At 41.1% G+C, this 16,671-nt stretch overlaps 2 protein-coding genes and 1 non-coding gene across 3 annotated transcripts; all 3 read right to left on the reverse strand.

Annotated features, from left to right (window-relative positions):
- Nucleotides 1–1,170: 1,170 nt before the first annotated feature.
- Nucleotides 1,171–1,242, reverse strand: Trnae-cuc. The gene has a single exon. It is a non-coding gene; the product is annotated as a tRNA-Glu (tRNA).
- An 8,240-nt stretch (nucleotides 1,243–9,482) lies between these two features.
- Nucleotides 9,483–10,686, reverse strand: LOC120448494. Its single transcript, XM_039630523.2, is given in 3 exon segments — nucleotides 9,483–9,968; nucleotides 9,970–10,271; nucleotides 10,274–10,686. Coding segments are annotated over 3 exon segments (960 nt in total). The 5' UTR covers nucleotides 10,482–10,686; the 3' UTR covers nucleotides 9,483–9,518.
- Nucleotides 10,687–11,762: 1,076 nt separating this feature from the next.
- On the reverse strand, nucleotides 11,763–13,246 carry LOC120450026. Its single transcript, XM_039632768.2, has 3 exons — nucleotides 12,934–13,246; nucleotides 12,695–12,880; nucleotides 11,763–12,646 (listed from the first exon to the last, which is right to left on the reverse strand). The coding sequence occupies exons 1-3, from the start codon at nucleotides 13,135–13,137 to the stop codon at nucleotides 11,975–11,977; spliced, it is 1,062 nt and encodes a 353-aa protein (XP_039488702.1). The 5' UTR covers nucleotides 13,138–13,246; the 3' UTR covers nucleotides 11,763–11,974.
- Nucleotides 13,247–16,671: the final 3,425 nt, after the last annotated feature.

Below are 16,671 nucleotides of genomic sequence, written 5' to 3' on the forward strand. Positions count from 1 at the left end.
TATTACACGTGGCTGCGTCCGAAACCTTTTCTCTAGGCTCTCAGTTTACACACATTGATAAATCAATGCACTTCAAGCGCAATTCGGGGGGAAGTGCTGTACTGTCCAAAGCAATCAATGGAAACGGCAGAGCCCGTCAGCAAGTCCACTCTTCAACTTCTGCTCATATCATAGCGCTTTCCATTACGGATGGACGTAAAGAGTTGGTGGTAGCGCTCTTTCAGGTAATCATTCCTCGGATGACAGAAACCGGCAGGAGCTCCCAGGCAGGCAGCCCGACTTTTGGATGGACCAGCAGACAAGCGGCAGATGAATATGGATATTGAAACTCGAATAATAGAAGAAACGGACATTGATGCATCTATGGAATATGAATCAAAATAAGTTTCGGCAGTGTGCAGAATGGACCGAAAAGTTTATTACAGAGCTCAAATCTGAGTGCCACCACCATTAAAAAGTCTTAAAACAAAAACAAGAGAGAACGCTATAGTCGAGTTCCCCGACTATCTGATACCCGTTACTCAGCTAGTAGAAGTGCAGGTTTGTGGGCGTTAGAGTGGGCGTGGCAAAAAGTTTTTTGGCAAATCGATAGAAATTTAGACGACTAATACAAAAATGAAAAAATATCTAAACATTTTTCAAAAGTGTGGGCGTGGCAGCTTTGGGCGGTTTGTGGGCGTTAGAGTGGGCGTGGCAAAACGGTTTTTGGCAAATTGATAGAAATTTACAAGACCAATACAAAAATGAAAAAATATCAAAACATTTTTCAAAAGTGTGGGCGTGGCAGTATTGGGCGGTTTGTGGGCGTTAGAGTGGGCGTGGCAACATGAATCGACAAACTTGCGCTGCGTCTATGTCTCTGGAGTCTGTATGCCCAATCTAAACTTTCTAGCTTTTGTAGTTCCTGAGATCTCAGCGTTCATACGGACGGACAGACAGACAGACGGACAGACGGACAGACAGACGGACGGACAGACGGACATGGCCAGATCGACTCGACTATTGATCCTGATCAAGAATATATATACTTTATATGGTCGGAAACGCTTCCTTCTGCCTGTTACATACTTTTCAACGAATCTAGTATACCCTTTTACTCTACGAGTAACGGGTATAAAAATTGGCAAACCAGCTAAACTACAATATAAAAAAAAATCGTTTAAGACTGACTTCCCATACCGGGAATTGAACCCGGGCCTCCCGGGTGAGAGCCGGGTATCCTAACCACTAGACAATATGGGATGCACAATTTTTTCGTGTAAACTAACAACATGTGGCACATTCAACTGTTCTTGTACTTTAAATAAAAATTCAGGCACAGGGAGACTCGTGCACATCGGATCGAGTTCGGACGGTGTTAAACAAATTATTAAAAATGCAAGCTTAAAACAGTAACGTAATTAAACTTATCATGCTGGAGAGAAGGTGGGAATGGCAGTATTCGAGGGACTTCTTATTTCGGCACATATAAATATATGCACATATGTATTTTTACGCCGCATTCTTTTTCTGCTCATGAAGTATGTATGCAAATGTAGCCCCTGGACTTGAACGCAACAACAATAAAGCCCGAGCGCACATGCAAAGAAAATTGCAACGAAACACATGCGGAGTGGAAGTGGGTGTGGAATTTAGCTACAGATCGCCGTGCAGGGGTTGACTCTTTCAGGCGCTGACTGTGAGCCCCACTCGACATATTGAAGCATATTAATTAAAAACATTTTCATTTATTAAAAGAGCAGCACGGCGCTAATGGAAAGGTCGTTAGGTGTGAGGGCGAACGAACGTGTGGCATCTGAAAAGCTGCAGCCGTTTCTAAAGAAGATTACTGGCCATTTAATACATCATCGTTGGTCTTGTAACATGTGGACAACATTTGCACACTTCTTAAAATATCTGACTTTAAATAAAATAACTTGACTTGTTTGGGACTTGGTTGAATCCATGTCTAGTGCAGAATTCGTCAATTTGAAATACCGAAATGACTCTTCTTATTACGGCATAGGAAATTGTATACATATGTATATACATACATATTTTTATTAGATATGTATATGCATATGTAAATACATATGTATATGTGCATAATTATTAATATGTTTAGAAAAAGTAATAGGTTTGATATAAAAAGGATTTATTATACCCGTTACACGTAGAGTACTAGATTCGTTGAAAAGTATGTAACACGCAGAAGGAAGCGTTTCCGACCATATAAAGTATATATATTCTTGATCAGGATCAATAGCCGAGTCGATCTGGACATGTCCGTCTGTCCGTCCGTCTGTCCGTTCGCATGAACGCTGAGATAACACGAACTACAAAAGCAAGAAAGTTGAGATTAGGCATACAGACTTCAGAGTCATAGACGCAGCGCAAGTTTGTTGATTCATGTTGCCACGCCCACACTTTTGAAAAATGTTTTGATAGTTTTTCATTTTTGTATTAGTTTTGTAAATTTCTATCGATTTGCCAAAAAACTTTTTGTCACGCCCACTCTAACGCCCACAAACCGCCAAGAACTGTCAGTGTTGAAATTCCTCCTTCGCACTTCTATTAGCTGAGTAACGGGTATCAGATAGTCTGGGAACTCGACTATAGCATTCCCTCTTGTTTTATTCTTAAAATGGTGCATATATCATTTGTAAACGACGATCACGGCTAGTAGTTTACAGTGTTGGGACAGGTACGCTATATTTTTACCTAGGTAAGGTACAAGGTTTTTACAAAAATAAGTACCTAGGTAAGGTAAAAGGTTTTCAAATTTTTCTGTACCTAGGTAAAGATAAAAGGTAAAAACAAGTATACGAATTTTTAAATTTTTTATTCGGTACTTTTTAAAATTAAAATAACAATTCATATTTCTTTCTTCAAATAATTACCGAACGCAAATTTTGTTGTTCAGCTACCTGGCTTGAGCTTTGGAAACAGAAGAAATTTGCTCGCTTAGGCTCTGATGATTTATTCTCTTCCTTTTTTGCCACTTTTGATTTCATGGCCTCATATGACGCATAGCTGTTTGGATGCACCCTCTACAAAAAAGTATTAATACAATAAAATATTTTTAAAACTTCATAACATTTAATTTTGTGACGGAATTTTAATTTTGGCGAAATATTGTATGTGCGTATGTAAAAATGAATGGCTACTTCAATATATATATTCAATATTTTGGCGCCAATTATTGTATGTAGAAATTAATGGCTACATCAATATATATTATCAATATTTTGGCGCCAATTATTGTATGTGCGTATGTAAAATTGAATGGCTACATCAATATATATATTCAATATTTTGGCGCCAATTATTGTATGTAGAAATTAATGGCTACATCAATATATATTATCAATATTTTGGCGCCAATTATTGTATGTGCGTATGTAAAAATGAATAGCTACATCAATATATATCATCCATTTCCAATAAATATTGATGTAGCCATTCATTTTTGATTTGGTATAGAGAAAGCGTCGACACATCAAAGCACAATTTTTATATTTTCTAAATTAAATGCGCTTTTATTTACAAAATCATTTTTTTCCATGTACAAATACACATTTCGCGCATTAAATATTTTCCGAGAAAATACCCTTTTTACACATTACAAAATTTGATTTTGTCAATAAAATGTTCTTTAATTTAAAAAGTATAAACGAACTTTTATATCCCGAAGCACAGAACTTATACTTATTTTCATTTACTTTACTTCACTTTTAACTTGCACAGAAATACACACATATGAACATATAATAATATTATAACCAATATAGTATAATATTTATACTATACTTGCCTTAAGATGTTTGTGTAAATTTCCAGTCGAATTTTCGTCGAATTTAATCGCTTTATTTACACACAATACACAATTCACATCTGGCTTAAAAAATTGGCCATTTAAAACAAAAGGTAGTGCCTTTTTTTTGAGCTTTCTTTTACGGACATTTTTCGTCTCTTATGGACAGTTTTGGGTTCTTTCACAAATTGTTAAGGTATGATCAAATATGAGTGTTTGATTTAAGCTAATAATAACCGAACAGCATTTGCGTGGAAAATTGTGAAATTAGAATCGAAACATAAATAATTTTCTATGGTGGAATCAGCTTATTATTATTATTGTGGAGTTTGATTATTTTGTTCAAAGGAAAATGATCAAAAAGTCTATTTAGTAATAAATAAAGCTAACACAAATATTTCAGTACCTTTTTACCTAGCTTACCTAATTCTCTAGGTATACAAAAATTTGTACCTATGTAAGGTAAAAGGTAGCATAATATTTGTATACCTAGGTAAGGTAAAAGATACCACAAAATGGTACCTATGTATGTACCTAGGTACAAGTATCTAGGTACTCCCCAACACTGGTAGTTTATTACTTTTTTAAAAAAACTTGGTTACAGAAATTTGTTTATTAAAATCGGGTAGTATTAAGATTAATTAAAAAATAATAACTTGTTATAATTATCAAAAATTATTTCTTCATATATAACAGTTTTTACATGAATAAAAAATTATATTTTACTTAAAATAGTTTAAATACCATATTAAATATGTAATAGGAGAAATTGAAAACAGTCGTTTATGCTTTCTCGATGATATACCCGATTTTCTTGGCACCCAGATTTTTTTTAGTGTTTCAAGTCGGTAGCTTTCAGAGCTTCCAGCGATTTTCCTGCATACACCACAATGACAGCAGCTTGCTCCTGCTCATGGCCCATTAGATGCTGCTTCAGCATCTAACAAATTGGCCAACTACATCACAATGGATGCCGTGGCCATGATCGAACTGCAGCTAGTGGTCGCATGAGGTATGTGTGTAGGAACATAACATAAATTAAAATGATAATAGCGAAAACATACATTGCCACTTACTTTGTTGCTAAATGGGGTATAGGACGACTTTACTCTAATTGAAATACAACACGAGTCCGCGGACCCAATTCCCCAACCCGCTGACCCGCAGAATTATCAGACTTTCCCGCAGAAGGCTGGTGTACTGGAGACGGCTTTTGGGCTGTCTTCTGGCAGGTGAACTTGTTTCTCTTTTGGCGCTGCGCTAACCAGACACCATTTATCATTACGGGACCGAACTGGGAAAACTAGATTTCTCTGCCGCCAACTGACTGAGTAGAGACCTCGGCCACAACTTCCAGAGCCAGCACGCTGGAAATCATTGCTCGTGGCTGGTTGGCGCTGCTCACTTTTTGATGATTCCCGAGATTTTGCGAAAATTAATTTTAATTACCCAGCAATGTTGTCGCCGAAAACCCCTCCGGCCGCTGTCTTGTCAATTCTTTGAAGACAGCTGATCAATAACATTTTCTTATGGCATTTCCGCTTCTAATTAAGCTCCAAGCTGATAGCAGTTTGTGCGCTGATGGAACGAAAATCAGTAATAAAATACATAAAAACGTTTTTTCCAGCGATGAGTAAAAAATTGAATTTGTTTACATTTAGTTGGAAAGAATGTTTGAAGCGATTTATTGTAGTTTAAGCAAAAACGGAAGCTCAGCCAGTCACGACATATTTGGCATTCATAAAAATAGACAAAAACAAGAGAGAACGCTATAGTCGAGTTCCCCGACTATCTGATACCCGTTACTCAGCTAGTAGAAGTGCAGGTTTGTGGGCGTTAGAGTGGGCGTGGCAAAAAGTTTTTTGGCAAATCGATAGAAATTTAGACGACTAATACAAAAATGAAAAAATATCTAAACATTTTTCAAAAGTGTGGGCGTGGCAGCTTTGGGCGGTTTGTGGGCGTTAGAGTGGGCGTGGCAAAACGGTTTTTGGCAAATTGATAGAAATTTACAAGACCAATACAAAAATGAAAAAATATCAAAACATTTTTCAAAAGTGTGGGCGTGGCAGTATTGGGCGGTTTGTGGGCGTTAGAGTGGGCGTGGCAACATGAATCGACAAACTTGCGCTGCGTCTATGTCTCTGGAGTCTGTATGCCCAATCTAAACTTTCTAGCTTTTGTAGTTCCTGAGATCTCAGCGTTCATACGGACGGACAGACAGACAGACGGACAGACGGACAGACAGACGGACGGACAGACGGACATGGCCAGATCGACTCGACTATTGATCCTGATCAAGAATATATATACTTTATATGGTCGGAAACGCTTCCTTCTGCCTGTTACATACTTTTCAACGAATCTAGTATACCCTTTTACTCTACGAGTAACGGGTATAACAAATACGAATTCACAACAAATAGGGCAAATGCTTCCGATCTGAAAAGATCAGCATTGAGCCGACAATAACATAACCTCACACGGTGGTAAGGAATCGTCTTAATGCTATCGCTGAGAATTTCCAAACCATTACGAGCATCTGGTAGCACACGCTTAGCAAGGTCGTCAGGGATCAGCTTAAGGACACGCGTCATCCGAAGCGAATATCTAAGCCTCCAAGGGAATGAGAGATCCAGAAGAAACCCGCAGAAAGTACATACAGACAAACCATTTATCAAAAATCTCATCATATTACTTGTAGAGTAAAACACTTTACTAGATTTACAAAAAATATATGTAACTGTTGTAAGGAAGCGTTCTCGACCCTATAAAGAAAGAAGAGAATTCACTTGCTTGTGTGAGTAAAAACAATAAGCATAATATTGCGTATGGCAGCGTATATGCGCTAGGAGACGATTTTCGAGCCGAAATCAATTTTGATTTGGGAAACGAATTTAATTAAAGTTTAGGTCAGTTGTAATATGATCTAATAAAATATTATTTAAAAATGGATGCCGTAACTTTTATTTTTTATGGCATTTTTATACCCGTTACTCGTATAGTAAAAGGGTATACTAGATTCGTTGAAAAGTATGTAACAGGCAGAAGGAAGCGTTTCCGACCATATAAAGTATATATATTCTTGATCAGGACCAATAGCCGAGTCGAAATGACCATGTCCGTCTGTCCGTCTGTCTGTCCGTCCGTATGAACGCTGTGATCTCAGGAACTACAAAAGCTAGAAAGTTGAGATTAAGCATACAGACTCCAGAGACATAGACGCAGTGGAAGTTTGTCGATTCTTGTTGCCACGCCCACTCTAACGCCCACAAACCGCCCAAAACTGCCACGCCCACACTTTTGCCCACAAACCGCCCAAAACTGCTACGCCCACACTTTTGAAAAATGTTTTGATATTTTTTCATTTTTGTGTTGGTCTTGTAAATTTCTATCGATTTGCCAAAAAAACTTTCTGCTTCGCTGACTATAACGCCTACAAACCGCCAAAAACTGTGTTTAAGACTCTCCTTCTCCCTTCCACTAGCTGAGTATCGGGTATCAGATAGTCGGCGAACTCGACTATAGCGTTCTCTCTTGTTTTTATATGCGTTAGTAAAAGTCGCCGCTTGACTTAGTTACCGTTCACATACATATGTACACTTAAATGTTTATTATTAATAATATTTAATAATTGGCACCCAGGAAACACCACGGGGAGACCATTACAATTGTAATGAGGTCGTTTATTTATATGACCTTCGAGACGACATAAAATATTTAAATGTTAAACATTATAATATTTTCATGATCGTCTGTTCGTCCGTATGAACGTCGAGATATCAGGAACTATAAAAGCTAGAAGGTCGAGAAGGTCGAGCATGCAGTCTTCAGAGACATTAACGCAAGTTTGTTGACACAATGTGGGCGGGGCAACATGGGTAAACAAACTCTAAGCACCTAAGAATTTCTGCCTTCAACTATTTTTTACACGTCGCAAGCTGAATACTCTACCGACAATTTTTTTACGAAATGTATTATAAATTATGATGTACATATTTTCGGCTATTACTATTTCTATGCTGTATTTAAATAGTAAGTAAGTAAAGTGCAATTTTGCCACGCCTACGAGTTAAATTTTTTTTAAATTGCTTTGTTAATTTCTTGAGGTACTCGAGGAAGAGATTTACATGATATTGCACGCGACACCATAAAACCAAAGACATTAGAATAATGTTTTCAAAAGTCTTGGATAAAACCCAACTGTTCAAGTCCTCCTAGCTTTGAGTCCAAACTCTCGATCACTTTCTCTCTTCCTCGGACTATAGCCACGATATGCTTGGCTTTTAGAACTATGTAAAATCTCGCCAAACCTTGTTCAAGATCTTTTATCTTGCCTTGGCGCATCTGCTATATCTTTTATGAAGTTTGTTGCCAAACATTTTTTTGTCCCTTCTGGTCTCCTTCTCCAACTCCCCGCCACTGCCCATTCCCAGTCCCAACTACTTAAGTGGCACGCCGCTGCAATGGCTTTTTCCTGCTTGTATTTGGCTCTAGTTCGTTTTTATGGATTTCACTTTTTGGCCATTTAGCATTACTTTATTTTCTAATTTCAGTTTGGCTCTTTTTTCAGCCACCCAGTGAAGAGCGGTGAGAGCGGTGTTTCATGATGCAATGACCTCGAACTTTTGTCACTTGGCATTTGTTTGCCGTTTGAAATTATGACTGGGGCTTTCGAATATTTCAGTTTCGATAAGGAATTGTTGCTTGGTAGCCCTCGAGCCAAATGCACAACCCCACCACGCCCATGCCTACACTCTCCTGCTCTCACCAACACTTCTGCAGTGCGCATACCTGCAGGAGAGAGCTCCCCAAATTGCGCTCTTCGCTGCCCACTGCCCACTGCGCTGCGACTGCGATTGCTACGCCTGCATCGCTGGCGGTTGCTCTCGAAATCTAAATTTCAAGTTCGTCTCCCGGACAATCCATCCTGTCAGGGGGGTTTTTGCTTCGGCTAGCTCCTACTTCCCCTCCCACTCCCACTGTCACTTCCCCTCCTTCTCCATTGTCTGCATCTGCGGAAAGCAAAAACGATGCAATAAATACATAGGAAAGGCTGCACAACAAAGGGACGTCCCCGATCCCTGTCCCTCCTTCGAACCGTTTCGTTCCGTTCGGTTCGCGGGCCTTGTTCTGTGCTGGTTGAAAACGAAACCGGATTTTGTTTTCGTCGATTTTCGCTCATTCTGCCACTCTGCCACTCCACTTGGTTGAGCTGCCCTTTTTAGAAGTTGTGAGTTGTCTCGTGCTGCGCGCCGCCTCACTGCCGTTTTCGCATTTGACTGAGTTTTTGGAATGCAGTTTTGTTTTATTTGCCTTACAGTTCGTGCCATTCCTGCCTTATTTGTCTGTTTACGTTTATTTTCGTTCTCGTACCTCTCAGCCTGATTCACAGTTTCCGTGCAATGTTTTGCATATTTGCGTAGAGGACAGGTTTTACTTTTATTTATTATTTGTGTTTTATTTTTAACTTTCCGCAACTGGCAAAAAGAGAAGAGAAACTCTTTTGTTTTGGTTTTGAAACGGAACTGGTTTTCTGAGTCAGTTGGTTGCTTGGCCACACAGTGAGGCGTGGAGAAATCTCTTGAGTTGCAGGAGTTTCTCTTAAAAACCGTATTCTGTAAGTTCGGGGTTACTACAAAATGTGTAGAGTTTAATGAAATCAATTTTAGAAATGAACATCCAAATAAAAAGTTTAAGGTTGCTGTTATTTGTCGCATAGAAATCATACACTGGGGTCTTGGCAAACTTTCGAGAAAATAATACTATCTGGCAGAGGTAAAATAGAATCAAAATTGGTATTCCGAGTCAAGCGACTTAGGTACATGATTCCCCTGCAACTGCATTTTCGAGCAATACCGGGCTTTCGGGCCACGTCCACGTTGTACAGCCGGAACTTAACATTTCGGCACCGCACTTTGAGCCGCACATTGACCACCACGAAGTAGAAAATCATCTGCTGCTGCTTGGCCAGCAGCACGTAGGAGGCGCCCATGTCGTCCGGGAACAGGGGTTCGTCCCACGTGGAACATTCGAACAGGAAGTAGCCACCATCGTGGCTGAAGCTGTGTCCGAAGGATAAGTGCCGTTCCTGGCACTCCAGGACGCCACACTGAAAACGCATGAAATAGTAGTTGAGGCCCTCCAGAAAAATCATTTCGGTGCTGGCAGAGGAGCTATATACATACATGCCCCAAAGGTCACCAGCTCAAGTTGCACCAGGAATCGTAGGTCCACTTTGTGAACTCGATGCACATATCGTCCACACACAGATTAAGGTCCCAACGCTATCTCAGCTCCACGCTGGCGCGGTAGTAGCGGTCTCCATTAACCACCATAGCGTCCAGCAGCTTTCCGCTCCACTCGCCAAGGTGGTGGAATGTACTGGCCACACAACAGGCCACCACGCAGCATCCCAATGTTTGACTTCCACGCACCTTCCCGTCGAACCAAGGAGCCCTCGGATACAGACCGCCCCAAGCGACCAGAGTCAACCCGTCACCTCCGCGTCGAAGTTCTTGCTCCGAGTAGCTTTGCAGTGCCGCTGGCAGCCCTTTAAGTTGCGGCTCAGCCGTCGGCTCCAGATGCACGTCATCGAGCAGGTCAGTTGCCTTAATATGCCGCCGGTATTGGCACACTCCTCCATGCACATTTTCCACATTTTCCAAGTGGCACCGGTTTCCCTCATGCAAGATGTAGAACCGCGTCGTAATCGTAAGACGATTCCTTACCACCGTGTGAGGTTATGTTATTGTCGGCTCAATGCTGATCTTTTCAAATCGGAAGCATTTGCCCTATTTGTTGTGAATTCGTATTTGTTTTTGTCTATTTTTATGAATGCCAAATATGTCGTGACTTGCTGAGCTTTTGCACACATTTATAAAATGCAATACTATAAATGTTGATTGTTTTAAAAGTAGTCCGGCCTTTGCGCAATGTACCTGGGACCAAAATGTCTATTGTATTCTGAAAAATTAGAATTAGCTTACATTTGAAACAGAGAGAGAAAGGCCATGAAGGGTATTTTCGAGTATATATATATATATAAGGGAAACGCGGGTGGAGCTGAGCACTATGATTGTGAATTATTTAGTGTTAAATATATAAAAAATCGTTTTCGAAGAATAGGATTTGAGTAAAAACGATCAAAATGTTCACACCGAGTAAACTTCTCCAACATTGCCTTAAAACAAGTTGGTTTGCTTCGACATTATGAGAAAATCGTGTAAATATAAAAGGGGCTTATTAAAAGAATAAAAGTAGAGACTGTACGCCGAACTGAGCTTCCGTTTTTGCTTAAACTACAATAAATCGCTTCAAACATTCTTTCCAACTAAATGTAAACAAATTTAATTTTTTACTCATCGCTGGAAAAAACGTTTTTATGTATTTTATTACTGATTTGAGTTCCATCAGCGCACAAACTGCTATCAGCTTGGAGCTTAATTAGAAGCGGAAATGCCAAAAGAAAAAGTTTATTGTCCGTCCGTCTGTCTGTCCGTCTGTCCGTCCGTATGAACGCTGAGATCTCAGGAACTACAAAAGCTGTAAAGTTGAGATTAGGCATTCAGACTCCAGAGACATAGACGCAGCGCAAGTTTGTCGATTCATGTTGCCACGCCCACTCTAACGCCCACAAACCACCCAAAGCTGCTACGCTCAAAATGTTTTGATATTTTTTCAATTTTGTATTGGTTTTGTAACTTTTTATCGATTTGCCAAAAAACGTTTTGACACGCCCACTCTAACGCCCACAAATCGCCAAAAATTGTCAGTGTTTAAGACACTTCTTCTCCCTTCAACTAGCTGAGTAATGGGTATCAGATAGTCGGGAAACTCGACTATAGCGTTCTCTCTTGTTTTTATGTCAGTTTATATCGCTATGCTATATATTAACAATAATATTAACAAAACTTAAAATAAATAAATTTAAGCGCACTACATTATTATTATTTCTTTGAAAAATTTGTCGGCATATACAATTTTATTATTCAAGTAAGGTTATAAAACTTATGTTATCGGCTAATCAATTTCACATTCCAAATGCTCATTTGGACGGCACAATTCTGTAGTTTCATAACTAAATAATAACTATTAGTATTACTTTGAAAGGGTTTTTTAACCCGATTTACTGGTAATAATCAATAAACTGTTGATGTGAGCTTGTATAAACCACAACAATTATGATCCAAAACTAGGATTATTGCTTGAAGAAGATTGATAATTGCTTGGGAGTTTTGGGTTCCTGCCCCGTTGAAATATTTTCTCCTTGGCCTTGCGAAATTCCACTTCCATGTGGCTAAGGCGTCGGCCGATTTTATCGCGTTCCAGTGCGATAGCCACCATTTCCCGCTCCACTTGCTCTTTGGTTTTCAAGCTGCGATTGAACTTGTCGCTAAAGTCATCAATGGAGTGGTCCAGGGTTAGCATCTTGCATTCGAGACCTCGGATATTTTTACGGATATACTTGGCCCGACTGCTGAGGTGTTCCAACGGCTCGTTGGTGTATGATGGTTCTGAAAATTTGACAGCGTCGATTTTGCTAATTGGTCGTTCATGGTCTTTTTCTTCCGGCTCATTGACGCTAACATAGTACTTATGTATTTTCAGCAGGCTTTCCCGGAAATGAGACCAGTCCGCAGTGTTCGGATCATTGTCAATGCCAGAAGTAAACTGATTGATTTCATTGATGAGCTGGGCGATTTCACCATTTCGATTGTCGTCGCCTTCCCCTAAAGATGTCCTCTTTGATTTGCCCGCGTTTTTTTTACGCCCTAAAATCTGAGATTCATTTTCGGTCTTTTCTTTATTCTGCAGAATAGGATTTTCGCCGTTTGGTTCCATCAAGCCTCTCTGGAAGTGTAACATTGAGGAATACGAAATTCTACAAGAAACTCTTACCTTTATCAGGATTTCCTTAAAGCTCTTAGCCTTAGAGGTCAGCTTATTCATGAATTCGTTTCGCATTTCCTTGACTATTTCAGCAATTCCTCCACGATCCGCCGACCTGGACAAAAGCCTCGGATAGTCCTCTGTAAGGTCTGTGGCCGAGGGCTTGTCCAATGAGTTAATGTCAATTAAACCTTTCTGCGGCGACAGATTTTTATAAACTACCGAGCGTCCGTGTTGGCCATACAAACCTCTACTAGAAGACTCAGGTGAATGTCGTCCGAGCTAAGATCGGATGGATCAACTAACTCATACCCGGATGGTCTTATCGTCTCTTGGCTTCCGCTCTGCTTCAGGGTAAGCAGGCTGTCTGACGATCTCACATCACTCCACGGTTCGGGCACATCAATTTCCATTGAGACATCGGTGAAGGGCAGTTCACGTTCCAGATCCATTTAACAAAAAATTTCCAAATTACCAACGCTTGGATAAGTAGAAACCTATCACTGCAAATTTTAAATATTATATGTAAATTCTTGCTGAAATACTTGACTCAAAATCTTTGGCTCTGACAGTTGATACGGAGTCTACTTCCTCCCCTTCATCAAAGTAGAAAGGGGTGTGACCACGGCTGAGGTCGCGATAACCAGTCCTGAAGCACAGAGAGCGGAAATTAACTTCGCGTTTCTGTAACGCATTAGCACAACCAATAATTTGAGGCATCGTAAACACGTCGTAAATTTTGCACACGCAAATTTAGGTCTTAATTTTCTATAGCGCACAACAGACAAGCAACTGCCAGGCGTAATTACAGTCCATTAAATTCGCTGCGTTTGCTGCACTGCTGTTTCTCCTTTATAAATGATAAGTGCCACTTGCAGCCAACCTCCCAAGTGATGGTTTGCTTTAATGAAAACGTTTCTATGTGGCATGCAACAGTCTTTGCTGAGGTGTAACCTATGTCCTACCCCTACGCAGGCCACGCAACTAATAAACCAGATGAAAAGCTATACTTGATCACTTCGTCTAACAGATGCTCCCTCGCTTCTCGGATAATCAGCTGTTTATTAAGTCTGCGACGCTCTAGTGCTTAGCGTTTCGTATCGTGATACTTTTAGGCCTGTCTGTCTGCCCATCCATCCTACCGTCCGGGAATATTAGCCAAACATTTTTTTAGTTACATATCTCCTAAACCAGGAGTTTTCGTGGGCTATCAACCTCCTTTTCTGGAAAGGTCAGGGATACACGCAGTCGTTAATGTGGCCCTTGGTCTGTTTTAGAGAAGAGTTCCCTTGACAAGAGTTGTCATTGTTTTCTCGATTTCTGTTGAAATAAAACATCAGAAATATTTGCCTATACATGTATCTTATGCAGACTGCAAACTCATTAAATTGCCAGAATACCGACACAGATTACAGACCGGGTGGCTTGGTTTTTGAACAAGGGGGGTTTTATTTTATTTGGGATCGCATCTCTTCGTTCGGTTTCGTTTTGTACGCCAACTGGCCATCCGAACTTGAAATTTGATATCGGGCACAGAGCAACCTGTTGTCGTAGCACCAGCTTGAGCCAAAACCCGATGTTGTTGCGCTGTCGCCAAGTGTTTCTGTTTTGCCCACGTGGTGTCATGAACTTGCCAATCTAATGCAGTAAAAAAAAGGAGAAATTATTTTGTGGAAAGTCTGAGCGTACTTTTGCCATGCCACTATATTTCATGGAAACCTCGAACGCTTAACTTGGGAAATTAATAGACTAATAGACCGAGTTGAGTTCAGTAAAGCATATGCGACCTTGGAAATTAATAGACTAATAGACCGAGTTGAGTTCAGTAAAGCATATGCGACACTTGTTGTCCAATCGGAAGCCCTTAAAGCAAATAAATAACTTTTCGCAATTACTGAACAATGGCATACGAGACCTAATTTGTAATTAAATACTAAGTTATAATGGAAAAATCGTATTATCATTTTTTAAATCGTCCTAACATACTTCAACAAAATAAATACATGTTTCTATATACTTATCTGTACACAATTTTTTTATTGCCAGTTGGTCGTAGAGTAACAGCTTAGAAGGAAGTACTCCCCACCCTATAGGGTGAATATTCTGCCGATTACGATCACCTAATCCTTAAGAATGGAGCTTTTAGTGTCGCGTACGCCCCTTGAGTTTTTATCCCTGCTGCATTTAAAATTCAAGTTGGCGGCATAGGCTGAAAGGAGCAACTGCAACCTACACCAAACAGATCCACGCGCTGTTGAGTAACCACAACAACCCAATGCAAATAATCTGGCACCCACCGGAAAAAGAGGAGGGCGGTGACAAAGGCACCCGAATCCTGCCTTGAGTTTCAAGTGACAAGGTGCCGGGATGGTGGCACACCCCAGTTAACCAACCACCGACACGTGGCCAAGACATCATTGATCTTCTGGCAAGTGGCTAATTAGGAATGGCCCTCTTCCAGTGGGTACTCGCAGCAGACTTTCCAGTGATGGGCAAATCGGAATGGCAGCTAATTTGCATTGGACCTAATCCAATGTTTTGGATTTGGTCCGGACCTTTGGCGCGTAGGGGAAAGCACTTGTTGAGCCATGTACATGCACATGCATTTACCTTAGACTTACAAGCAACCACCGTTGCATGTGAAGTAATTGAAAAGATGCGTGTTCCACGCTTGTTTAAGAACAGGGGTCCCCTATTAGTGATCGGGTTAGAAATCGGAGCTCGGACTTGTGTGGTCTTGTGCGATGATAGTTGTCAGTGGTGAAGACTGACACCTTACACCGTGCCATTTACGTATGTCTTGGATTCTGGCAGTCTATTCTGGGTCTATTCGCCACCGCTTCCCTGGCGTTATTTGTCAACGATTTTGAATGGTTGTTAGATGGGTCTCGAAGACCCGTCCTGCCCAATGCAATTATCCTAGCGCAGCGCTTCCGCGTTGACCATCACCGTTGGCAACCATGACGGGCAAAACTCCATGTACCTAACCCAAATAGCGACGCATTGTCCGGCTAATGAGCCAACTGCATTCCTGCAACTCACGCAGAAGTGTGCGCAACTTTAATTTCCCGCGCCATAAATCAAACCGCGACCCAACCGACTGCAGCGCGAAGGCATTCGCTTCTAAATGAAGTAGTTACCAGTGACCATCGCGATGGATCGAACACCGGACAGGTGGCAATCCTCGAGCAGACTATTCATCTCCATCATCATCGTCGCGGCCGTCATGCAGGGAATTCAATTCACGCCCGCCAGGAATGCTATTCAGAGTCCCACTCCTGGGTCTGGACCCGATCCCCTATGCATCGCATGAGGCGATAATTAGTGCGCAATTGTCGTTAACGCCGCCTTTGTCTATTTCTGCCACTTGTCCACTTGCCTGCTTGGCCATTTGCGGGGAGATGGGCATCCTGAGTCAGCAGATCGTCGTCGACCTGGAACGTGACGGGCAGCACAAGTGCAGGCAGCCGGTGGTGGCAGCCGATGTGGTGCAATAGGAGGATCAGCTCGAGCTCAGTGCAGCACAGTGCAGCACAGTGCAGGGCACAATACTAAAGCACGAGAGCTGCGCTCGAATGGTGGCTGCATAAATCATAAAATAAAAGACACTAAAAAGGAAAATAAATCAAGTGATAGTGCCTGAAAACCGGGCGGGCATTAGAGAAATCTCTGGCCCGGCTACCAGCTTCCAGCTACCATCTCCTTGGTCAGCCCGAATATTAATTGTGAGTGCACGGGGCGTATCAATTCAGAGCTGCAGCATCCACACAAATCGGAATGGAGATGAGGATGGGGATGAGCCTGGGCATAAGCCTGAATCTGAAGCTGGGGCACAGACGCATGCGTGACGCTGGAGTGGCCTCCGAATGCGTTGAAATATGACGACCAGTTTCAGCTTGAATGTGAAATCTGATGGATTTCCGAGAAGAGCTTTTCAAACATTTTTCTTATTGACTAAAATATATTAGATGGATGGAAAACACTTG

This window comes from Drosophila santomea, chromosome 3L (assembly GCF_016746245.2).
Source record: "Drosophila santomea strain STO CAGO 1482 chromosome 3L, Prin_Dsan_1.1, whole genome shotgun sequence".
NCBI lineage: Eukaryota > Metazoa > Arthropoda > Insecta > Diptera > Drosophilidae > Drosophila > Drosophila santomea.

Coding starts and splice junctions, on each gene's coding strand:
- LOC120450026 (XM_039632768.2), bottom strand. CDS start 13,137: ATGGATCTGGAACGTGAACTGCCCTTCACCGATGTCTCAATGGAAATT. Junction 12,881..12,933: donor ACCTGAGTCTTCTAGTAGAG/GTTTGTATGGCC, acceptor CTGTCGCCGCAG/AAAGGTTTAATTGACATTAA. Junction 12,647..12,694: donor TTAAGGAAATCCTGATAAAG/GTAAGAGTTTCT, acceptor TTACACTTCCAG/AGAGGCTTGATGGAACCAAA.